Source organism: Numida meleagris, chromosome 7, assembly GCF_002078875.1.
Source record: "Numida meleagris isolate 19003 breed g44 Domestic line chromosome 7, NumMel1.0, whole genome shotgun sequence".
NCBI classification, from domain to species: domain Eukaryota; kingdom Metazoa; phylum Chordata; class Aves; order Galliformes; family Numididae; genus Numida; species Numida meleagris.
The window spans coordinates 18,934,780-18,960,770 of record NC_034415.1 but is presented as its reverse complement, the minus strand read 5'-3'; the positions used below and the strand labels follow the sequence as shown (position 1 = coordinate 18,960,770).

General features: G+C 39.4%; 2 protein-coding genes across 14 annotated transcripts in view; both read right to left on the bottom strand.

Moving 5' to 3' along the window:
• Nucleotides 1-7,503, bottom strand: part of ZZZ3 (zinc finger ZZ-type containing 3) — a 55,850-nt gene extending 48,347 nt beyond the window's left edge. For 3 of the 5 annotated variants that reach the window (XM_021405489.1, XM_021405490.1, XM_021405491.1), the window contains exon 1: nucleotides 6,819-6,930. The gene's annotated coding sequence lies outside the window, so the exon portion shown is untranslated. Of the gene's footprint in view, nucleotides 1-6,818; nucleotides 6,931-7,354 lie in introns of those variants that run through there. The other 2 variants (XM_021405486.1, XM_021405485.1) reach the window with 2 other exon arrangements.
• Nucleotides 14,680-25,991, bottom strand: part of USP33 (ubiquitin specific peptidase 33) — a 37,361-nt gene continuing 26,049 nt past the window's right edge. For 6 of the 9 annotated variants that reach the window (XM_021404191.1, XM_021404195.1, XM_021404190.1 and 3 more), the window contains exons 19-25: nucleotides 25,654-25,780; nucleotides 24,271-24,440; nucleotides 22,904-22,985; nucleotides 20,123-20,231; nucleotides 18,941-19,043; nucleotides 18,097-18,165; nucleotides 14,680-15,758 (exon numbers count right to left, since the gene is read on the bottom strand). In XM_021404191.1, the coding sequence (XP_021259866.1) occupies nucleotides 15,601-15,758; nucleotides 18,097-18,165; nucleotides 18,941-19,043; nucleotides 20,123-20,231; nucleotides 22,904-22,985; nucleotides 24,271-24,440; nucleotides 25,654-25,780 (818 nt within the window). In that variant the 3' untranslated portion in view covers nucleotides 14,680-15,600. Of the gene's footprint in view, nucleotides 15,759-18,096; nucleotides 18,166-18,940; nucleotides 19,044-20,110; nucleotides 20,232-22,903; nucleotides 22,986-24,270; nucleotides 24,441-25,653; nucleotides 25,781-25,991 lie in introns of those variants that run through there. The other 3 variants (XM_021404196.1, XR_002441029.1, XM_021404197.1) reach the window with 3 other exon arrangements.

Genomic DNA, 25,991 nt, shown 5'->3' with positions numbered 1-25,991 from the left:
ATTATAAAAAAACCCTTAGAATTAACTTTCATCTTGTCCAAATAACACAGTAGCACCTAAAAGCAGCGCCACATCCATGACCAACACCTTGTTCCTCAGAATTTCCCATCAACCAGAACAAGCAGAATGATGATATCCTGTAGAGCTGAAGTGTATATAAAGTTTAATTCATGCCACTGGCCAGATGGAAAAATGCAATAGATGCCTAATTACAGTTAGGAAGAAATAGACCCAAAGCATTATTTCATCTCAGTCCTTGACTCTCTTTAAATGCCAACAATGTCAAAGAATTCATTGAACCCTTTTTCTAATTGCAAAGCATAGACCTATACAACACAGAGCCTGGCCTTCATTATTCACTAAGCTCAAGACAACTTTGTCAAATTTTAAAAATTAGAAAAGCTTGAACAAGGTCACAGAAAAAGTACTCAGGTGGTTTTGAACAGAAAAAATTCAGAATAAATTATTAAAATGGATTTGGTTCAAAACATAGTTCATAGAATCATAGAATTAGCTAGGTTGGAAAAGACCTACAAGATCACCCAGTCCAACCATGCACCTACCACCAACATAACCCCACTAAACCAGGTCTCTCAATGCTATATCTAAACGTTTCTTGAACACCTCCAGGGACGGCGACTCAACCACCTCCCTGGGCAGCCTGTTCCAGCGTCTGACCACTCTTTCAGAAAAGTAGTATTTCCTAATGTCCAGCCTAAATCTCCCCTGGCGCAACTTGAAGCCATTCCCCCTCGTCCTGTCACTAGTTACAAGAGAGAAGAGGCTGACCCCCAGCTCACTACAACCTCCCTTCAGGTAGTTGTAGAGAGCGATGAGGTCTCCCCTGAGCCTCCTCTTCTCCAGACTGAACAATCCCAGCTCCCTCAGCCGCTCCTCATAAGGCCTGTCTAGTTCTGTCAAACTGTCTGGTGCTTCTAATCCTAGAAGCTCTAGTAACTCTTCTGTTTCTAAGGTAGTTCCTTCATCTAATCAAAGGTTTTCAAATCACCTAAAAAATTCTCAAAGGAGAGATTTTGTTTAGAAACAGTATATGTAGTAGAAAGCACGCATTCTTATTCAGCCTCTTCAATATTATCACTATTACACAGCAACGGGGATGAAAGACTAAAATCCAGTCCTAATTTAAGGAACACAAACCAATTCTGAAGAACACCACTTACATAATAAACTCTTTAAGAACCTGAAGATCTTTGTCTGTGCTGATTATCACTCAATATACATCTCTCAGATAACAGCTGTTATCTCTGTTTCACAGCGAGAAGTTAAAGCTGCATGATCTGCTCTGTTTTAAAGCCTGCAATATATTTGATTCCCTGGCTTCCTAAGATTAATCTTTTTAATTTTGCTTTCTGTCAGTGATGTTTTCTGAAAGACTTTGACTCTAGCTCAGTTTATTTCTAATGGTTCATAAATAAAAAGCAAATACAGAAACAATAAACCACCACACAAAAGGAAGTCAAAGATAAAAAAGGATGCTTATTCAAGTAAATTTTAATATTACATTACAGAGCTCTTAAATAAATGCTTTATAAAACAACACATTAATGAACATATTTGATGCATCTTTTCAAACTAGATTTTACAGACTGTCACATCAGATTTTTCTCTACCATAAGGTCCGCATTTTTCATTTGGTTTGGGTTTTTCATTTGTTTGGTTTACTCATGGCCAGTAACATTATAAAAATCATAAAAATGTGGAGATCTTACGCTGACAAAGCACCCCACCTCCTACGCCAAGGACAGGCCAACTCACCCAAATTACCTCTAAAGGAAGCCTACTGAATCTCTTCTAGAGCATTTTCAGCAACAGATATCCCATTACCTCCCTCACACACTCAACCCTGTTTTTATCTATCCATAGAGCTGGAAAGCTTTTTCTAGCATCAAAACTTCTTTTGTGCTATTTAGGACCGTTATTTCTTATCCTACCTGGAGAGAACAGTTTATTACGTTCCTCTCTGCAGCGATCCTTTCCATGCTTAAAGCCTGTTATTACGCCTCCCTGTCTCTGCTACAGTCTAAACAATTTCAGTCTTTCTGGTCCTTCCTCAGAGGCCATTACTGCAACCTTCCCCTAAATACTCTTCCATTGGTCCAAATCTGTTTGAAGCACAGTAACAAAAAGCAGACAGTACATCATCTGAGGCCTTATGCTGAGTGCGCTGCAGAAGAAATTCATATCTTACAACAATCCAGTTCCTATATCCCAGTGTGATTCCTGGTGTGTTTTTTTTTTTAGGCTGGAATGACTCTTGTGTTCATTTTGTGATACAGCCACTTATTTGCAGAACTGTTATCCTGCCAGTTGTTTATCATTTTAAGTTTATTGTTGCTGCCCAAACATATCATTTTACATTTCTCCTTACTGAAAAGCATCCCATGTATTTCCTTCAGATCACCTGCCCGATTTGTTGAGATCATTTCACGCTGCGGTGCCTGTATTCCCCCCACCCTGAGCTCTGTCCTAGCAATTAGTAAATCTCCATTCTATCATCCAAGTCACAAACTGAAAGACTAAAAGGGATTAAACTCAGAAAATGCACCTGCTAAATCCCACTCACTGCACTCTTTCAATTTGAAACATCCTTAGAGCATTTAATTAACAAGTAGAAACCAGCATGGCAAATCTTCTCTGACAGTATCTATTTTTGGTGTTTCTGGATTCTTTATCTGTGGAGATAAAACTTCTAACTTCAGCACTACTGTGCTTTATCACTCTGCTGGAAGACCTTCATACACAAACACACAGGGGAGGCTCCAGCACTCTATTCCCCCTTTAAAGTATTAGTGGCAAAGTAACCTAGTTGCACAGCTCTTCCAGTTCTGAATTTGGGCCATATTCCTGTTTTTCTTGCCTATAACAGAGATACAACAATGGCACGTTCACCCCAAAAAATCTCTAGCTCTGACAAATTCAGATCAGATATATAAGTATATACATGAACCAATTAAAAAAAAAAGGCAAATACAAAAAGCAGGATATTACCATTTATTTATCAACATGCAAACTGTCAAGAACGCACATTTCCTTTTGGATTTTTCTATTTTCTAACTCAAATAAGTTTTTAAATCAAGCTCAAATCACTGCACTTTAAGGACGGAATGAGATACGTCTCAGGACAGAGCTGTGAAAGACAAAATCCCACTGCCCTGCTACCGGCCAGTATTCTCTGAAGGAGAAGCTTTTGCTCTGATCCTTCTTACAGCAGTTTGTCTGGCACATATACATCCAATTAATCAAAGCAAATATTTGTCTTTAAATACCGTTAACTGAACTAGTAAAAAGACCTTTAAAATCCTGGACAATTAAATTTTCTATCTTGCCAACATCCATATTCTATCTCTTATGATGAGGTTTGATACACAGAAATAGAAATGGAGAGCAGCTAATGGAACAGAGAAAACATTGTTACAAGGGGCGTCAGCTGTTTTCAGAAGCACCAAGACAGAAAGCTATCAGTGTAATGCAAAGCAAAAATATTCAAATAGAGTGTCAAGCAAAACTTTAACCAAGGGCTGATGAGCTGCTGAAACAAGCAACAAAAAAAGGAACTTGGTCATCAAAGAGAACGGTCCTGGTGTATTTCCAAAGGGCAGAGGATTGGAACAGCTGATCTTTTGGTGTTACCACATTTAACTGAATTCATTACAAGCATTAAAAGCTTAAAGTAACTTTCAAGAGCAGTTGTTATAATTTAAGCTTTTGATCTGAAGATATTAAAAAACTCCTGTGTGATAACTGTCTGTATAAGCAGAATTAAATATGAGCTTGTAACTAGTAACATAAGACTGAGACACAAACTATAGAAGTTATCAGCCTGTTATGCTACAAAACCAAAACCAAGTATTTTGCTTTGATTATGAAAATGCACCTTATCTTTTTAAAAGCTTTTTTGTTTAAAGAACAGTGCCCAATAAGAAAAAGAAAGTGCTATCTAATGCTTACCTCTGCGTTTCCTAACAGTATTTCAACAGTTACTCAAACTGAAAGATTTTCACAAAATTAAAACATATGCTTAGAAAAGTCTTCCTACACTGAAGGCAGTTTTTGAAGCACAAGCCACATTTACAATGTTCTTATAGCTAGAAAAATATTAGATTTAAGTGTAACGTCTATCAGAAGCAAGTTCTCATAATAAGCAGCTTGATTTCCAGCAAAGTACACTTAATTTGGAAACTAAGAACTTTCTCACTCCAGAAGTGAGAAAGTTTCCCCTTTCTGTAACTTCTCTCCCGCCTACAGAGGTGGAAGATTTTTCTCTTGTTCCAGGATTTTAAGGACAACTTCTACAAATATCTGCCTGGAATAATCCAAGTACATTTAAACCAACCTGAAAGGAAGGGAACAATAGGTATTCCAGCACTGCATTTCTAGAATTTATGTCAGTACAAAGTAAATCTATGGATATAAGCAAATGCTGAATACTTGAAAAGCAAGCTCTCTCTTGCAAATCTGGTTCTTTATGACTGAAGAGACCTGTAGCAAGTTCCTGCAAAATGCAAAGACTTCAATTCCGGGGAAAGCCCTAACAAAGCAACCACTGATAGATTAGCTGTAAAGACTTGAAAGAGAGCTTTTCAAATGTGAAAGACTCATTTAAAAAAAATGATAATAAACAACTGGAAATAGGACAGACTGCCAAGACTTCTATTCGAACTTGCTGAGAATGTTTTGAAACATGAAGACACTGTTTCTTATTTCACTTACACGACACAGTAGTAGAAGAGGAAAGTGAAAGTCTTACCACCTTGCAGCCACCAGGCAACTATCACTGACAAGATGCCAATCTACTTCTAGCACCTAGAATGATCTGTAAGAACCAGAATCCAACGTTTCCTCCAGTCTCCCAGAAATACTGGGAGAGGAAGGTCCCCATCCTGTATGTGGCAGACAGCAGAGGGGAATCCAACATCACACTACATTCGAAACACTAATAAATGTCAGAGCAGCTAGGTGCTGCTCAGCAATAGAACAGAAGTCCATAGGATATCCTCCTAAACCTTGTGAAACAGAGATCCAGTTATTTTTGCATACCAAACATGTAATACTGAGTTCAAAAATCCCATTTACTAGTTCTCATTTTCCAGAGACAAAACATACGATTGAACTTCATCACTAAATAGCTCAGTAACTAAGCTACCTAATACTGCCTCTCTCTTATTAATTACACATTTGTAGTATGCAATGCAAAGAAAAATCATTTCAGTTAACAGCAGTACAACTAAGAGCTGCAGGAAGTACCATTACTGGACTACATAACAAATAGACACATCAGAAATTCAATTTCAGGTCATAATTGATACTCCTTATTGACACAGATGGCCACACTATGTAACAACCCCTCACAAAAAGCCTTTACTGTAATTTTAGGACATACCACGTTTTCATGAAATAAGCAGAAAATCTGCACCCAAAGTTGTTCCTGTTCTGAATAACTTGCTAGAAGCCACGTGCTGAAAGAAACAGCTAACTAATCCCTTCTAAGGCAAGGGAGTTTCACAAGTGGCTTCAACTGAGTGAAAATTTCACCTGACAGCTCCTTCTTTTTAAACTGGGCCCTTCTAACACTAACATTTTACTACATACGCTTTTCTTTAGAAGAATTGAGTTTTTCTCCCCTAGAGCACTTTTCTTTAACCAATGTTTTTCCAGTCCTTGCAACAGCTAAGAGGGAGAAAAGTGTCATTACTAACTGTAGGGCAGAAATACACTGAAAAGGTGTGTCCCTAAGGGTTGTACAAGTTAGTATTTAATACAAAATATGGAGTATGCTTAAAGTTTTGGTCATTAGTTTAGTAGTAATGGCAATATCAATGGAAAACGTGCAAATACACCTACAACCACCAAGGAGCTAATACAATGCATCTAGACTGCAAACATACTTCTGAGTAACAGCTGGAAATCCAAACACTAAGAACGCATTCTTTTATGAAATTTTTGATACCATTATGCATCAGCCTAAGTGTAGATAAGTAACAAGAAGAGTTTAACTCCAAGACCACAGCCACTGTCAGCACTCTGGGATAATCAGAGCACACAAGATACCACAAGGATGACACAGAAGCATATGTTCTCCCCTTAAAATCAGGGCTGGGAGACAAAGGGGAGCTGAGACACTTAGGCACTATGGGAATTATTGCTCTGAGCGGAACGGGAAACTGAAAACTATTTTACAAGCTTGGGACATACAGAGATCAGATCTGCGATGTCTTTCGTGCTCAGCGATAGGAGCAGCGGGCGTCCAACTGCAAGAACCTGAGCGCAGCAGCAGGAACAGGTGTGCCCGGCCAGTGGACGGTGCCAGCACCACGCGGTGCCTGTGGGGTGGGAGGGCACGGGCCGAGCCCCCGAGCCACAAGAGGTCGAGGGACTAACGGCTGCTAACAGCCTCGGTCAGGAAGGGCCGAGGGGCGAACCGGAGCAGGAGGTTCCTCGCCCCCTCCTGGCTCGCCAGCAGCCCAGGCGCAGCGAGGCCGGGCCCCGTCCGCAGGTGCTGCCGCAGAAACAGCCCAGAGCCGGCCGGGGGCTCCGAAGCACGCGCTGTCGGAGGGGCCCACCGCCGGGCGGGGCGAGAGCCGCTCCGAGGAGCGAAGCGCGGCCCGGGCAGCGCGAGGTGAGCTGAGGTGAGGCGGGGCCGGGCCGGGGCGGGGGAAGGGAGGGAGGGCCGGGAGCGGAGCCAGTAGCGCTTCCCCGGGGCGCCCGACCCCGCCCCGCTTCCCGCGCGGCCCGGGGCACGCCGGCGGGGAGGAGGCTGTTCGCAGGGTCCCCGCCCCCCGGGCCCCCGTTACCATTACCCAGCACGCCCAGCGCCGCGCCGCCATCCTGCAGCCGACCCGCTCCCGCAGGAACCGCGCGACCTCGCGAGATTTCCTCTCCCCGCTCTCCCCTCCCTCCTCCTCTCCCATCCCCGCCCCGCGACCCGACCCGGCCCCGCGCGCGCGCGCACGCTCTCAGACCCAACATGGCGGCCGCGGCGCCGCGCACGTGTCCCCAGCCGCGCAGTGTCAGACCGGGCGCGCGCACGGACACCCATGCACACACGTAACGCCGGAGAAGGGGGGGTCATGGGGAGGGAGCGAGAGAGGGAGGGGGGAGGCGGAGCCGCCGCGCACGCGCAGGAGGCGCCGCTGCCGGCCAGCTGATTCGAACGGGGCGCGCGAGCCGCCACCTCCTCCCGCACGCGCTGGTCACGTGGGGGCTTCCCCCCGCTCCTTCCCTCCTCCTCCTCCTCCTCCTCCTCCTTCTTCTTCCCCCTCCCCTCGCGGGTTCCGAACTCGGCACCATCCGGGTCCCCCTTTCCCCGGGGCCGGGCCCGGGCCCGACCCCTCACCTGGCGCCCGTTCCTCGGCGCGGCCGGCCCCGCGCAGCCTGGCGCGCGACTCGCTCCCTCCGTGCTGCCCGCACCAGGCGGCGGCAGCGGCGGCGGCGGCGGCTCCGCACAGCGCCTGCTCCCCTCAGCTCAGCGGCGGCGGCTCCTTCCGCTTCCTTCCCCTCCCCCTCCAGCCACTGCGGCGGGGACCCGCTCCCTGCAGCTCCGCCTGCTGGCAGAGGGCGGGGGCGGCGGCACGGCCTGCCCGCTGCCCCGGGGCGGGGGGCTGCGCCGGGTGAAGCCGCGCGCCGGGCGGCCCCGCGAGGCAGTCGGGGAGGGCTGAGTCCCGCGCGCGGGGCAGGTGCCCGGCGGGGCGTCCTGAGGAGACGGGGACGCGGCGCTGCTCGCGCGTGCGGCTCAAGCGGCGGCTGCCGGGGCGCGGCGGGATCGCTGCGGGCAGGCGGGGATGGGAGCGGGCGGCGGGCTGCCGGCGGGCACCGCTTCCTACGGCTCCCGGTGGAGGCCGTGCTGCGGCTGGGATCCGTTCTCAGCCCAGGAAGCGGGGCGCTGCTCCGTGGCTCCGCATCCAGCGCTCTCTGGACGATGTCTAAAAATCGACCTTTTAAGTCTTATTCTGGCATCCTCCTCGTTCCCTGCGAATGAGCCTGCTTATGTGATGGGACATTATTTACCGATGCCTTCTCCCAAAGGGAGAGGAGCTACCGCTCCTCTAACCCCACTGTTTTGTGGTTTTTTTTTTAATTATTTTTTACCTATTTGGAGAGCTTCGGGTAACAAGAAATCAGAAGATTCAAGTTTTCTATATAAATGCTTATGAAAGGCAATAAAAACAATAAAAGCATTATAATAAGAACCCCTAGCAACTCTGCAAATTGCTGGAAAATCCTACACTAGAACAGTCTTCTGTAATAGAAGGTGACCGAGTGAGAAATTTTTTCAATTTCTTTTAAAGACAGTCACTGTGGTGGTCAGACTGATTGTGCTTCTGTAGAGAAAGGATCTTTTCGATTTAACAACATCGTAATTGTCTCAATTACTAGTCTGGCCATGCAGCCCTGGAGTCTGCACAGAAACCTCAGTCACTTCTCCACTTTCCCGAGTGGTTTTCACTTTTCCCTGTTTCTTGCTGACTTGGAAATCCTGTGAAGGGATTCAAAACAACAGAAATCCCACAAGAGGGAGAAAGAATTTTTTTTTGTTGATTCTCTGCCACTGTTCTCATGTAGCCTTCTGTCCATGTGCCTAAATCTTAAAGAGCAACAGAGCCTTTTGTGTTGTTATTGCAGAAGCACCTGTAAGCACTGACTGCGATCAGAGCAGAAGTATGTTTGCTTAGCTCAACAGCTGCAGCAGTTGAAGACATTATTGCATTGCAGCCAAGTGCTAGTGCTTTCACAGTAGAACTGAGTGTTCTCACAGCAAAATCTATTGTATTTTGTTCAAGTTCCCATGGCTGCCGCAGGCTGCAGTTGAGCAATACAGCAGAGCTGATCTGACACAAAGCAGCACCCTTTCCCCATGCTCTCCCCCTCTGTCCCCACGGGTGCCCATCTGAACACCCAAGAACACCTTCCAAGCCGCCAAGAAACTGTTCCCATTCCTGAGGTATTATTTTTCGGCTAAGAAATAACTGCCTTGGATGACGGACAATGGAGGCAGCACGCGAGAAGCGGGGGCAAAGGTGTTGCCAGCAGAGGGGAGGAGCAGGACTGTTCTCTCTTGGCAGAAGATACTTTTTGGCAACAAGTTTAAACCAGTCCAACCATATTGCCTAACCACACCCCAGACCAGGATTTGCTTTCAATTCACTGAGTGCTTAAATGCTATGCTCTGCTATCTTGCTTAAGAGGCAATAATGCCCAGTGATGGGATGATAACAGAGCAACCGTTGTTAATGGCACAGTGTTTTAGGTAATGGCTCCTGCTAATGAAGGGGATGCTCCTGGGCTGTGCTCCACCTCCATATGCCCCTGCTTTCGCTGGACTGAATCCAGCAATTGCATACCCACAGGGCAGTTTGGCTCAGCAAGCCTACCAGAGAAAAATAACTACATGCAAAGAGGAAAAAACAAGCCATGCATAGTAAGGAGATCAAGCATATTTACTGTGCTTATTCTTATTATACTTAGTATCTCCACCCAAGAAAATTTACATTTAAACCCTGAGAAACCTGCTTTGCTTGAAGCTGGTTGGATGGGGCTCTACTTTGACTCTGTTGTCCTCACAATTCAAACTTTTTCCATTTGCTCATGCTATCTGGCAGCTCCTCCCCTGCAGGATGCTGTAGTAGCTTCTAAATAATTCCTAAGCATAAAGGAATACGCTCCTGCCCAGCACTGTCCCATTTCTCTAACACATTTCCCCTTCCCCAGCTACTCATATTACCTACCCAAATCCTAAGTCTTGGCACAACCATTTTCTCTGTGCAGCAGCTTCTGCTGTACACCGATAATCGTTGTGGACAGCCTCAAGAAATTTATAATGCAATAACAACTCTTCTGGCCTTGCCACTGGTGGTAGTAAAAAAAAAACAAAAACAAAAACAACAAAAAAAACATTCTGATCAAGGGAAAACTCTGTTAATGACAGCTTTTCCTCATGTTATAGTGGGACAAGCTAAAGAAGAGGAGGTCAGCCCCACCTCTTAAAACACTATTAGCTAGAAAATGAGCTGTTTTATCCCCACAACTTCACTGGAGCCCCAGCTCTTGTTTGTGCATAGACAGGTGCTGAAGACCATAAGGTACAGCACTGACAGAGCTGTTCCTTGGCTCATGTTTTCTATGGTAGCATCCCTGTTTCAACCTATTTAAATCAATCAAATAGCATAGCTGCTATATACAACACTTACAAGGAAACCAGTCATTGAATGACTTGGCCTGTAGTTGCACAAGGATCCATAAAACCAATCAGTGATCTGTTTCTCAGAAATTGAATATTTTTTTTTAACCTGCATATCTCAGCTGACACACCTTTAGGAGAGAAACATTTTGTGATAATACCAGCTTTTTAATGAAAAGTATGACTCAGCTATTGTAAGCAAACACCTGTAACTTCAGATGCATTACAGACAGGGACATTTTATCTTATGATGTGGCAGTGTTCACACATTTACAGAGGAAAAAAGCTTTATCGCCTTGTTGAATCACTGAGAGCTAGGCTGAAGCTATTGATTTCAGACAAGCCACAAGTTTTAAACAGCAGTAATTATTACAGAATATATGCAATAAAATAAATGATGTTTTTCCTCCTTTTTTTTCTACCCCAACTCCAAGAGAATATTGTTTAAACTGATAAGATAAACTAAGTCAACAACTAGATAGTTTTGGTGAAATAATGTTAAAAGTGATTCGTCCTTCTTTGTGACACTTCTGAAGTCTAGAATTCTTACTTTGCTTCCTGCTACTAATTGTCGGCTCTGGATGGCTTAAGTATAGAGGGAAGCCAGAAAAGCCATCTGTTTGGAAGAATGAAAAAGCCTAGTTGTTTTACTCATTTCCTGGGCAAAATGAAGAGCTGAAAGGTTTTCAGTGAGAAAACTGCTTAGACTGCACTAAGCCAGATGTACATAGGGAATTCAAAAGGAATAAATGGAACAGGATTTTCTTAGTTTGCTGTAAAATGGTTGTATGGCAAATAAGAAGAATCTGCTTGTTTCTTCAATCAGATAATCTGAACATTTTCCTGTATATTTTCCAAATCTCAGGTCCGCTTTTCAAAATTAGCTTATATGATGAATATTCATTATAAACAAGCATCTGTAGTACTAAATGGAAAGAAGCTCCTTGGATTTAGTCCTTTTGAGAAATTGTAGGGTACCTTGTGTTACTAAAAGCCAGCTACTTTGAGTTTTGAATCTGAAAAGCAGCATTATTACATAACACGCATTAAATTACACCAGATTTCCTAAGAAAAATTCAAGCATTTAACTTCTGTTCCACAAATAAAAAAATATTACATCCTCCTAATGTATTCTGTAGCCAAGCATGTTTCTAACTATTTTATGCTGATATCCCACTACCAGTAGGACAAGCTGCTAGCTCAGCAGCTAGTTATATGAAACTACCCTGCTCTAGGGTTGAGAAAATACAGGATCATACAAATTCACAGAAGGCTCTACATATAAGATCATTCAGATATTACTGAGTGTTGTGCTATGCTGAAAGGATAGATTTTGAGTATTCTGTGTCTCCAAATTAGAGACTAATAGTACTACTTGTTGACTCCAATCTTCAGATGTCTTGACTTTGATATCTTGCTCAGAAGGTAACTCCAATCAGCATAACTCTATTGGTAGAACAGTAAGAATTCCCGTGCGACTACGTGAATCCCAGGCAAAGCAAAAAAAGACCAGAACTTCCACATGAAATGCAGTATTGTCGGTAAAAAGCGATTAAACTGAAAAAAAGAATAGCTTCCATACAACTGCATAGAGTAGTTTGCAAGTCACAATATAGCATCTAGACAGAGCAGTAAAGTTCTAATGCAAGATCTTAACACGGCAAGGGACATGTGGCAACAAGGAGTGTATCTATTCTCTCTTGAATTCAGATTTGGCAGATTTCATACCACAGAGATGTCACCCTACAGCAAGTCTTGTTAGATGCATACAAACATGTCTTTGCTGCATTCAGGCATTTCAACAGCTGACGACGACAAATCTACTCAAAATATGCAGTTACCAAAATTGATTCTGATCTTGTCTGATATGAATTAGTACAATGCTTTTTTGCTCCATTTAATCTTCTCTTGGTAGAGTTACTGAACAGTGTATAGAATCTCTAACTTTCCTAGCAAGCTCTCAGGCTGACAGGAAGACTGACACCCATTATAGCATTCCAGTGTCATTTATCTGTTTAAAAACATAAAACTTTATCTGATGCATCTACTCAAGATTGCTATTCCAGAGTAGAACCAGAAATAGTTACTGTAGTGCCTCCAGCCAATTAAGGAACAGGAAAAATAGACTGTGCATTTTAAATATAAACTGATACACAAGTCGCCATCCTTAAACTTAAGAGTAGTATAGATTCAACCTGCAGAAACAGTTTTCTGGACTAACAAAAAAAAGTGAATTCTCATCATAATCCTCTCTAGAACTCTCTCAATTTCCTAATATTCCAGTAACGGGAAAGGAGAAGACCAGCTTCTAAGTCAGTAAAACATCCCAACGACAAGGAATAGTTTTACAACTAACTTGCTTCATTAAGCAGACATACTACTTAGCTCTGAGCTCTCGAGTATATTGTAGAAGTGCCTTGTTTTGCTACTAATTCAATAGCTCTTTAGTTAATCTTTTCCCCTCCAATTATACTGTTCACTTACTTCACACAGTATCTGAAGCATCCTTCTGGATGCTGAAGGTTCCAATAAGCATTTAGCTAAACTGCATGCAATAAGTAAATAGACAACACCACCACCATCCTGAAAAATTTAGAGAAAACAAACTTTCAGCTGATAAGCTGCACTCTACTCCCCAGGCAGCTTTCTCCAGAAGAGAGAGTTAAAGTGACCAGACTGAACAGCAGGCTTTTAACAGCTCAAATCTAGAGTCCCAAGCCTCAAATAAGGCCTCCACTGCATTTTCCCTTCTTGAAATGACAGCCTCCCTGCTACCGAAACACACTGCTGTCTTTCCTCAACTGGAAACAAATGGACAAACAATTTAAGAAGTCTGGTTAAAGGCTTATGGAGAAAAATCATTTCCATGGCCCCTTTCTGAGATGCATTCTTCCTCTGCTGTTAATCAGATCTCTCTTCGCAGTGCAGGTTTTTCTCCTCTAAACACTGCAATGCTGCCTGCCTTCCACTACACACAAGCATTCCATCTGGAGTTCTCCCACACTGTCTTATTTTAAAAGGCTATTTCCATTTCTGTGGCATAAAATCCCCTGTAAAGTTCTCAAAGGGCTAAAAGCAAGGCAGTCATCTTTTTGGAACCATCTTAAACACAAACACATTTCATCTCTGCAAACGTGGGAATTTCCTTTTTTGTTAGCATGACAAATAGTTGTAGCGTGAGGATGCCTGTCACTGAGGTGACAGAAGCACTTCACAGCTCTGCTACTTTGAAGCATCTCGTTACTGGTTTATACACATCACAGTTCAGGACTGTGTATGACAGTGGATTCTCAGGGAGTAGAAAAAATTTCTGCAGAACTGCTAGACTATTAGAAATCTAGAAGTATTTCTTCTATCTAAACCCAAGTCACCATTACTGAAGTAGAGGCAGATATTCCTACTCATCTAAGAAAAACTGCTTTCTTCCTTGAATCTTCCTTCAGCATTCTTTTAAGCAAGAGAACTTACTTTTCAGAATTGAGTCTTGCAGCTCTTCTCTGAAATCATCTTTCCCCAGCTTGCATTTATTATCAAGTAACATCCAAAACTGGGAACAGTACAGATGAAATCTCACAATCAAGCACAACATCAAGTAGAGCAGAATAATTACCTCCTGTGCCTTGCATCTGATGCTTTTGTTACTATTACCCAGGTTTTTTTTGTTGTTTTTGTTTTTTGCTATAATTGGATTTTGACTCTTCATCTGATCTGCTGTAATACCCTGAATACTTGACACTGCTTCATGCCTTGGACAAGTTAATGTCCCCACCATTCCAGCCTTTCTTCCTCTGCGGATTTTACTAGGGCAGTCTGTTCTACTTATCCAGATTAAACATTTCGTTGGCTGGCCAACTGATACTTGTGATAAAGTTTAATAAGGTTTAAAATTAAGAAATATTTTTCTTATGTACTAGTAATATAATCATTGGCTTTGTATTGCTGTTCATCTGCCCCTCTCATCCACCCTATTGTGTTCTGGTTTTAGCTCTAGTTCTTCTCGGGTAGGCTAAGGAAAATGCTGGGATTTACAGCTGGGATTTCAGACAGAACCTCCTATACAACATATCAGCAACATACATGGTCAAATGCGTTAGGTTATAGGACACTGAGACTCTTATAGGTGGCTTTAAACCACAATGGCTTTAAGTACTTTATGAAGTACAACTTTCATTTTATATTAGATGTAAAATTAGCCGGAAGAATGTTACATCAGTATTTTTCACTCTGGAGTTACAACTGTCCACGTCATTGCCTAAATAGAAAGTGGCCAGGAAATACATAGGAATAATATCACAGTATTACTTCAGAAGTTTTCATATTGATGTAATAAATGAAAACCATTTAAGAGGGCTCCCAACCCTCCCCACTTTAAGGTTGTTTGGTTTTTTTGCCCCTCCCCCCCCCCTTCTTTTTTTAATTGAGTAGCCTTGAATAGCATTGCTTATTTGATAGCTATCAGGCAAAGAAAAGAGCAAGTGCCATTCTGCATTCCAATCTAACTCATTTAGTAAAGTTTTGCAATATATACATTTTATCCAGCTTTTCACATTATAGGTCATCATGCCAATGAACAATACAATAAAACTCTTCAAAAGCAACTATCTGTGAATATAATTCAAGAGACCAGACAATTTAACTTCTGAAATTTATATCACTCATGTCCGTAATCATTTTACATTTCACATTTCATGCTCTCAAACATTACCCTAAAGAAGACTGTATCTTTTTCTCACAAATATTATTAATGCTAGCAGGTTTATAGAGTTACAGAAGCCTAAAGATGCAAAATTGAGCAGGTAATAACTTACGACATTCGCTGCCTAAAACAATATTCAATCTACGTTAATGTTTGATCCATTCAAATATGTTAAGATTTGGATGTTATATACTATTCATTTTATATACTTACAGTGCAAAATAAGTGAGAATTTTTTTCCTGAGCACTTAAGAAAGTAAAATCCTTTTTCTTTATCATTGATTGCAATCCATTTAGAATAAACCCTCCTTATACCTAGGCTTGTCAAGACTTGACAATTAAGACAGGCAGAAGTTTGTAGGTATCAGAAGCCCAGTCAGGAGGGATACATAACATCTCTAGAACTTTGCTCCCATTTTTCAAGTCTAAGGATGTAACAGGATTTTGACTTACACCGAAAAATCAAGAAATGACAGTGTTTTCCACTGACCAAACACTCCAAGAAGAACAAACTACACACTTGCCAAAACAGAGAAACAGTCTTCATTTAAACAAATTGCAATACATATTTCAACTTACAATTCTGTAGTTAATGTAATGCCCAGTGAGCTGTGCCTCCAACAGACAAGAGAATAAAACTTTTAGGAATGTATTTTGGGCATTTGGTAAGGAAGCTGGATTCCTTACAAATTCATCTTTTCCTCAGTAGCTACAGACAATGAGTTTCTAATTCAATCTTCTCTTCTGTTTGCAAGATATCAGGTTCTACTGTAGGAACAGGTGGTCTGAGTATGATCTCTGGACCTCCACCATAGATTGACTGAAGAAAATTCCATGTTTCTTCAGATATCTGTCCAGAGTCTGCACCTGCAAACATTTTAAACGTTTTAGTTACTACGTAGAACAGTTCTTTCCATGACTATTTGAAGCTTGTAACAGATACAAAAAGAAGAATTTATTTCAAATTTAACAGAAATCTAATTTGCACTTTTTCTTGTGCCAGCTACCAAACCCAAGGACTTTTTTGTATTAACATTATATTTCTTCATTCTTACACGCTACCTTCTCTCAAAACTATCCAGTACTTAACACACCCCAAATACAAAACACATGGTGCATTTTAACTGAAATTTATCCAGCAAGCTAACAACTGATAGGTCTTGGAGTTGTGGAGCTGCTTCCTGGTATGGAAGGATTCATATTAACAAAAAAATTCCTAACCATTACTGTGTAAACTTCAAGGATTCAAGATTTTTGCATCAAATAAATAATAGTGATAATAAAGAATAAAAGTATGTGGCAGTGTGATGAGTCAGCCTGACTTCTTTTTGTTTATTATTAAAGTCTCTGCTTATGATCCCACTCTTCTGGCTAGAGGTTTCTCTGCTGTCCCAGGACAGCATCCAACAGTCTTTTCTGATTCTCCATAAACTTTTAGAACAGCAAGGGGCCAGGGAACATCAGCATATCATCCCTCCATATTTAATCAGAGTGATCCTGCCTGATACAATTGTAGTGTATTCTTCATGTTAACCTAGATAACAGAGGACAAATTTCTATTCTACTAGAATAAACACCCTTTCTTTAAGCAACTCATTAAGAACTTGCACTACAGCAAGTTTCTCCCAACATTCTTTTATTACGTCTAAGTTTCATTGAGCCAAATTTCTACTTAAAAAAAAAAAGGCTTCTCTCCCTGTCTCCTATATTTTCTGTCCTTGCCACCTGCTCCAGCAGGCCTCCTGCTATGCCTCACATCTAATAAACTCCCAAAGATAAAAGGAGCAAAGAGCTTCAAGTTTGTTTATCCACACCAACTTAGCCACACAAAACTTCCATATGAAGTCATGATGCAGATCCTGTGCCAGTACTAATGAAGTTACATTTGAGTTTTACATTTTTCAGGGACTCAAAAAACAAGTCCACCTCTGCAGGCACAGGGGTAGATCTTCACTCCCTTATTAAGCTTCCAGCGTTCAGGTGTAATTGAACAGCCACAGCAAACATTAGTTCATTAGAAGTGGGATCAGGACCACAGAGTCACAGAACTATATAATACTGTACACTATTTAGAGGCAATCCTCCCTTTTCTCTCACAACTTAGAAGTTTTCCACAGCCTATTCCTCTTAATCTCTACCCTAGTTCTACCTAATCTGAACCGATATAGCTGAAGTTCAGAGTCAATAACTGTCTATTTTACTATCGATTCTAATCTGATTTTACGTTGCTACTAAACATCAGTCAGATGTTTGAAGACTTGTATTTAATTTCTATGTTAAGAGCTTTAACCATTAAGATGTGCTACAAAAATTCATGGGTGCAAGAATTCATTCTTTTTTAAGTGTGTTCTTTGCATTTCACAATTGGCAAGATTCATGTTGAACCTACTGGCCTCTACTGACTGCCCCCTGTAGGTTCTTTATGCATGCTGAGGCATTAAGTTAAATTGACTTTTAGTTGGTAGCTGGATTTTTTCCTCAATTTTAACACTGCAATAGTTGAGCTATTTAAATATTGATATGCATTATAATTAATATATTGATATTATGCTTCTGTATGAAGTTTGAGATCTTCATAAAGATGACATTAGATTTTTTTTCTCTCTGTACCCACAAGTTTTCAAACAGATGGTTGGTTTTAACCATCTGACTGAAGAATAATTAAAAAAACCTTATCTTTATGTGCTAGAGAGCTTTTTGTAATATACAGTGGTAACTTCCAAAAAAATGAGCAACAACATTTAAGTATGATTTCCTTCTATCAGAAGCAGCTCTTGTTTCAAATTAGATTTCAAGATTCAAATAACTACATACAGATAAACAACAATCTAAAAGCCAAGCAAATCTAACGTTCAGAGCAAAGAAACGCAACAAAGCGCTACAAAGCCAAATGCACAGTTTGGCCATTTTAAAGGTACTGTCCATCTCCTCTTAAACTCTTATCTGCCCTTGGATTAGCCTATTGTAGATACTAATTCTTCGAGAGCAAATTTTTCTCTCAAAGAAATGGGCCTTTAAACAACTGCCGGTTCCTCAACCACACCCTAACATTTAGTTTTTAGTTCTGAAACAAGAACAGAATACAGATTCATTAGGTATCACCATTTCACCGTAACAGTTAAAGATAAGAATTCATAGTAATTTTACCGAACTTGAGCAAATATATCACAAGGAGCCCAATACTGCAGTAGTATCAGACACCTACCTTGTTTTAGCACAGCATTTCCACATTTTGTTACTGCAATCTTAGCATTATCAATGGGACCAGGGGGATCTATTGTGACAGAAAGGATGGTTAAAATTAGAGTACAAAAAAAAAAAAGGCAGATTGGAGTTTTCATTTTCGAATGGAAGGAGAAATAGCTAGTTTGTCTGCCGCTTGCTTTTTGTACTGCCTCACAGCATGTTTTAAGTTGTTAACAGATAAACAGAGTTTTAATTAAGAGGAAGTTTTTCAAAACATCCATGATTACAATAAGTCTTCAAGCAACATCAAATACAAATTAATCCTCATTTTTACCCCTAGCAAAATTGTTCTAAAGCAGACTCAGATAAGACTGTAGAACATTTTATCAGAGTTTCCATTTCACATCTTTAGAGGCACCTAAAGAATACTCAAGTTGTATTGTTATGGTTGTTACTGAGTTATCTGTAAGTTTATGCTGAGCCAGTGAGATCACCTTTCCTGCAGAGGCTGCAGCATTATCCATCAGTTTGTACTGCAAAATACATCCTCCCCAATATCTGTAGGCAGCAGCAGGGATACAACAATCACCCTCCACACCAGCTCAAAGATACAATGTTCTTTCTACAGCTATCTCATTATCCGTTCCTGTGAATTACCAACATTTCACTGTATTTTGCAATGTGGTTCCTGGGTATATTTGCAACCATAAACCCAACATCTTAGATGGTTGTTCTAAGAACTTTTGTTGCCTTCTCTTGCTGCTAATCCTCCATCCCTCTATCAAAGCAAAAAAATTTACAAAAATATTACCACTGTGTAGCAAGAAATAAGAACTGGTATTTTGAAATGAAGCACAGCTTACCACTGTCTTTGCCTTTTACAAATCCTTCCCATTCTCTGAACCATTGCATACTGATGCAGTAAAAAGTTGATGGAGATTCTTCTTCTTGGAATGCCCTATAAAGCTGGAAGGAAAAATGGACCTTCATTTTTCTGCCTTTTTTTTTTTCCTTTAAGCTCTTTCAACCACTCTTAACTATTAACAACATAGTATTACACTGCTACATAACGTTAACAACTACAGGCCATCAGAACAGGAAGTCCTTGGTGAATTCCTGAGGTGAGATTGATGTAGTGGCAGCCTTCATCTGAAAAAAATGATTTGTTCTCAAGAACTTTTTTTCTTCTGAGAACAACAAGAGTAGACTGGTTCTTAAGCACAAGCGCTTACCAATCAAATGCTACCAAATAATTACTGTATTACTGTAAAGATTGAACTTTGACATGGCAGAAGAAAGCTGAAAAATTTTTGTAAAATAAAACTGTTTTTAAAGATTTGCTTATCAGTTTTACGTAAGGTTTTTTTATGTGATAAACTATATTTTCATCTGTTTGTTTTTCTCCCAATACTCTGAACAGGCCCAATGAGCTCATGCACTAGGATTTTTCACAACTTTTTATTTGCTTTAGATGAAAACATGTAAGATTTTTGTTCCTATTAAAGTAAATAAGTAAAAAAGTAAAAATAAGAAAATCAGTTTGAGTTGTTCAAGATTCTCTCGCAAGGCAACATCACAGAAAACAGCTACAGACAATCTCAGACTTAATTGCATCAGGGGAAAAATGTTTCTTTAACAAAAATTATTTCTTGAAGCCTCAAATTTCCTAAAATCATAATATTTTATTCTTTTTTTTTTTAGAAACTATAGATCATTTTCTTGCACAGGACAGATCACTGGCAGTGTACAAAGAAAAGTTGCTTACATGGCTACATTCAGTTTCCATGCTATCAATAAAAGAAGCGATTTAAGAAACATGAAATATTTCCTCAATATGTATTTCTGTATAAACAATTGTGTGAGATATCATAAGAACATTGTTGTTATTAACAGAAAGGAAAGGATTCTGTATAGGTATGCACACATTTAGTAAAAATCATTTGTTACAGAAATTGCCTATGAAATTTTGATAACATCCTGCATCAAGTCACGAATATCAGGTGATGCTGAAAAGCAGAAAGTCTAAGAATTGTTTACTTTTTTACCCGAATAAACATCTCCAATTCATTTTTCCTTCTTTTTTCAAGTCTTTCAGACTCTATTTGGCAGGTATGACAAACATACAGATGGTTAACAGCTGGTCCTCCTCCATACCTGCAGTGACAGTAAAAATAAGTTAATTGCATAAAAAAGCACCAAATAAGGAAACAGCATTAACCTCGTGGAAAACATTATGTAAAAAGAATCACATACTTGTAGACATCATGAGTGTCAGCTTCTTATAACATGTATTTGAAGTGTGATACATGCAGTGACACCAGAATTGCCATCGTTGATTTTCCTGGTACTATTTTGTACTTAATCCTAAGACATAATCGTATTCCAATTTCTTACAAACTAAAGCCAGTTAAACCATCTCAAGTTCTTGGCATATCATACATTTCAAAAGGCATTACTATGGAAAAAAACGTGTTGGTGAGCAAGTATTCTGCTTTATACATATACACACACCATGTGTGATTTTATTAAAAAAACTGTGAAACTGCTTATGGAAGTAGTCTACGTTTCTCTTTTCCAAGGCAAGTTCTTCATCAGTTCACTACTATCCCAACACTGGTCTCTAACATTTTTTTAGTTTTGTTCTTAAAAAGTTATTCTCCATGCATCTCTCCTGCTTTTTTTTTTTTTTGCAAGCAACTGCATATGTTAAAGTTCTCAGGGCCACTGCTACAGAGAAGCACAGAATATATAAATGTATGTAATACATGCACCATTATGAACACAGGCATCATTGGCTGAGCTAGAAACTACAAGTCTGATGAAGAAAAATCCATGAATGACTAGCAGCACTGAGAGATGCATTTCTACAGCACAAAGGTTATGTTGAAAAACTTGTTGAGATAAGTATTTCACACGAGCCGTCTTACTTAATTTCTTTTTTCCTCAGAGTTATGCTCTCTTCTCACTGTGTTTCTCTTAAAAACTTCAGATTCTAATTCAAAAAACCTTTTATTACATAAAATAGCACTCTGCATGAAGTTCAAAAGATGAGTATTTTTTGAGCAAGAATGAAAATAAATATGTTTACCTAGTAAATAAAATTAAACAATCTGCCATGGAAGGCATTGGATTTAAAGATAATTTAGAAGTTCTAAAGATGCCTTTCCTCCAACCTCCACACACCTTTTAGAACTACAGTTCATCAATCCATAAAAATAATCTGGAATGCTGTTTTTCTTAAATACAGAAGCCTTGTATCTTAACTGAAAACTAAAGCATTAGTTCAGTACAGTATCACTTGTATATAAACAATTGTTTTCTTCACTCCGCTAACTAATCTTAACTTAATAAAGATATACATTTTAGTAAGTTGTTTCAGAAGATGCTCACCTACCACTTAGATTGCATTTCTGAAGACAACGCTGACTTCAGACTGAACTCTTGTGGGTAAGTCCACAAATCTTAACTGAAATAGGTCCAGTACAGATTACACTATTTCATGTTTGTATTTCATGTTGAAGCAATTCTGCTTCCAAAGATTTTGGAACTGAATAAGTGTACTCTCAGATGAGCAGAAAAATACATGTGTCTGGACTTGTACTGATTGGCATCTTGTATGAAAGTCTCGGTAAAAGTCAGCTTTCATCATGTTCATTTTTTCCACACTAAAATCTTCTTACCCATTGTGGCCATAGCACACACTCTTCTATAATTCCCAGTTAACAATGTGACAAAAAGCAAACTACAGTTTCTTCAGAGCTATTCTGTGTTGAAGAGTACATGTGCCAATCAGGAGACCAGACAAAAAGGATGAATTATTTTTGCTAAACATTTATATCTTTTCTCTACCCAGTAGGTTACTTTCAAAATCTTGGGTAACCTGCTCTCTTTGGGACTTAGACCCTTCTATCAAATGGTTTAAGTTGGCATCAGAGTTTACCAAGAAAACTCTGTAACTCTGTCAGTTAATTGGAGGAAAAATTCAGTACATGTAGTAAAGTGGAAGTAAGCTGAAGAAAATACTGTTTTCTGTTTTTCCACTTGTGGTTACCGAAACACAAACAAAACCTTAGCTATAGTGCTCATATGATCAGGGATTAACAACCAAGTGTACGTAGTGCAGGTGCAATATAGCGGCCTGCAGGTTATTTGCAAAGCTCTTCTGCAGCTTTTTGTTCCATTAAAAGGATATGTATCTTAAGAACCCCTAATTTATAAGCGAGCATTACACCTGACCTAGATGAAAAAGCATGGAGTATTAGTATGGAACATTTATATCCAAGTTATTTTGAAGCAATACTGGCAGCTGAAGCTATAAATTCAAAGCCAACATAAAAGAAAAGTTGTTCCCAGCCAATAAGAGAACAGGAAGCTGATATAGAGAGCTCTTTCAGAATACCTCTTGAAAGTGTACTTATGCTGACCTACTTCGAATCGTTTTGCACATACCATACATGTTTATTAGTTTAATGCTCAAGCATTATCCCAGTACCACTCCACTCTATGTAGGCTTCTAGAATTACCTTGCACAAGCAAATTATATAAACTGGCAGTTTGCCATCCCTTCACTTAGCTTTGTGCTGAGAGTACATGTATTTTTCTAAGCCATTAACTCTAGAAGTCTGATCTTGCTGTGTGGAAAATATTTGCTCTCAAACTAAGACTGCACCTCTGAAGAATACATTTTGACTAAAGCTACATTGATGAGTCCACAAGTTTTTCTGACCTACTAATTCCACTAACTGTAGAACTCTGACCTTGCTGTTTCACATGTATTTGCTCTCAAACTGTATCACCGATCTTTTCAGATGTAGTACAAAACTTGCCTGCTATACAGATTATCCCATATATTTTGAGGTAGCATTACAACGAGGTCTTCTATGAAGCTAGCTTTGTGGGGAGGAATACCTGCAGAAGCAGAAAAAAAGGACTTCTTTTTACAAATTCCATATTAAGACATTTTGGGAGAGAGTTTACACTATGGGTTACTAAATCAGTACCCGCTTTCAATGAATTCAAAGAAATCAAACAAATCATGTGAAACAAGTTGTATCATATTGAAACACATTACTGCATTCAATAAGACCAATCTAATTGTAGGCTTTTATGGGTTTCAAAAGTTTATAAAAGCAGAAGCAAACTACAGAATAGATTAAAGGGCTAGAATACTTTTTAAAACATGGATTGCAAAATGCTTCTTAAAGTACACAATTACAATGGTACGAGAGCTGAATTATTGTTTATGCATGTAAACAAGTTACATAAGTGTCTACTCAAATTTTACTTGCTGTAGGCTTTTTTTAATAACTTCAAACAACATGAATTCTTGAAAGCACTGAAATTTTGAGGGAGGAAGAAATCGAGGGGCTTGCAGAATCAAAAATGTTGAGCTGAAGCGTATGGTAAGCAACTATGGGATTCTTTTGATTAGAGGAAAATCTAGTAGCTATAGCACTAGTACAAGAAGAGTCATCTGCTGTAACCACACAGTAAGAAAAGCACAGCCAAAATAGCTCCTATATACACATACTACGAATGGCTACAGGGGCACAATATCCCTATGTTAAAAGTTTGGTTTAGCAGCAGGTGCTGCACCTCTGAACACTATTTTAATACAGGTGCATTTTATATTAGAGAATAGGTATAAGAATAAAATGGGTTTTGTTGTAATATTTAATTTTTAATAGCACTTAGCACAAAGTAAAATTTTTATGCTCCTATACAAGATATAACATCTACTACTCTATATATTGCACTTCTATCTACTGGATGCTCTCCAGCAGATCAATTTCAAGCCTTCTTGCTGCTTCTAGTGCATAGCTGAGAAAAATACTGGCAGACCTAAGCATTGAGGATGATGACAAAATGAATTTTTTTTTAAATGGAAATATAACTATTTATTAAAAAAAGCAGATAAGGTAAATTGTTCCTCTCTAAGAGGAACAAGAAAACTTACATACAAAATGCATAAATACTAAATGAAGTGTGCAGAGAAAAAAAAAAGGAGGACTTCATACAGTATGATTTCCAATTAGACAACTACTAAAAATATATAAAAGTTACTGAGAAGTTAAGTAGCTATAATATGAACTTACTCACTTAATTACATAATTTAATTAAAACAAATATACATCCCTATATGGCTACAAGTTGATAGGCAAATTCTTCTTAAATGATATTGTTACAGTCTCACCTCCATGCATACAAAGGAAGTCATTATTTGAAATTGGTCCTGGCTCTGCAAAAGTCTTGAATTTATTTAACCACTGTCTTGAAACGTAGAACTGCAGAAGACTTGGTTCCATCATATTCAGTAGATTTGATATTCTCCGTCTCTCTCTTTGAGCTTCTTCATTACTCTTTCTATTGCAGAAATAATTATCATTACATGAAGACACATTCTTGCGCAAAGTGCAGACAATTTACTTTGTGAAAAGTAAACCAGGCTTTCAAGTAAATTACCAGGGCTATGGATATACTTCGAAGTTCTACTAGAGTGATTTAGTTTAGTTAACTTGAAAAATCTCTCAAACTTTTCATGCATAGTTAAAGCCACCATCAAAATGCATTGCAAAGAACTTAAGAGGGTCACATTATAGAATTACGTGCCATGAGTATTTTCCAGATGTAATTTAAAAACATATACACATTTCCAACAAGCTTTTTAGATATTCTTTAAGCACTTTGCTAATTTGAGTGTGTGGCAGCATTCTGTGGCTTTGCTCTTCTTTAAAACCAAAGTTTAGGAGTGCTGTTCTTTCATTCTTTATTTTAATGTTTGCCTGCAATTGAGTTCAGTGTTCTCTCTTGGCAATGCAGCATCATTTCTACATTCCTTTTAGAAGACCTTCTGAGTTGGACTCAAAGGCACACCTCAGACAGTGGTAGGCGTGCATGATCCCAGTAGAAGTAGAAACATCATCAGAACACTTCTCATTTCTTGTGCAACTCTGACACAAGCTATTTTGCAGTCAACTTTCCAAGGAAATTTGATGCTAATACCAGGAATTCAGAATTTGCAAATTGAGTTAAGTTGTTTTTATTAGCTCAAGTACAAAAATTCCTTAGAATGAAGACAATAACAACATGCCTTTTGAGTTTCAGGAAAATACTAGCCTATAAATTCCCTGAAGTTAAATTACAACATAGTAAAATCCCTGTTGTTCCATATCCCATCTGCTAAAGAGTTTGCACGATTCCCTTTAGAGCTCTAACAGTTGGAGTCTGTGTACAGAATTTCTAATGCAGAATTCTTTTCTGCTAATTGAAAACTAGCAGTTCTTAAAACTAGTAACGAATTACTTCCAGTTCTTTCTAGTCACCTTAATGTTTTTTTTATTTATACAGATTTAATTATTTTAACTTCTATACATGTTATAGTAGTGATTGAGCAAGCGTTAAGGACACAACTGAAGAATTAAGTTTCTCTCCACTACAGGCTTTTCTGATTGGTCTAATTCTTCTCTTACAATTCTTGGAGAGCAGCTAATTTCTGAAAGCTGAATTAAAAGACTCAGTTGCTTAAAACATTATTTACCTGACTAATATTCATATTATCATACTTTTAATTTCTTACCTGTAGAAGAGAACATAGGCTTCTGCATTTTGCACTGTGGATTCTGAAACCTCTGTGACACTTTGGTCATCAAATTCATACCACAAATTATTTAAATTGTTTCGACAATAAGCTATATAATGTCCACCTAGAATGTTAGAACAAAGAGTTACTAGTACGTGTGTGAAGTTGCCATTTCACTTCGCTTTCATGCAAGGCAGATTAACTACAAAAGCAGCAAGTATTTTGAATTAGAGAAATATCAAATCGATAGCAAGACAGGACCAGGATATTAAGTTTTCCTCAAGTTCAAGATCAGTCTTTCTTTCTTCCCTCTGCATTTCTAACAGTCAGCAGAA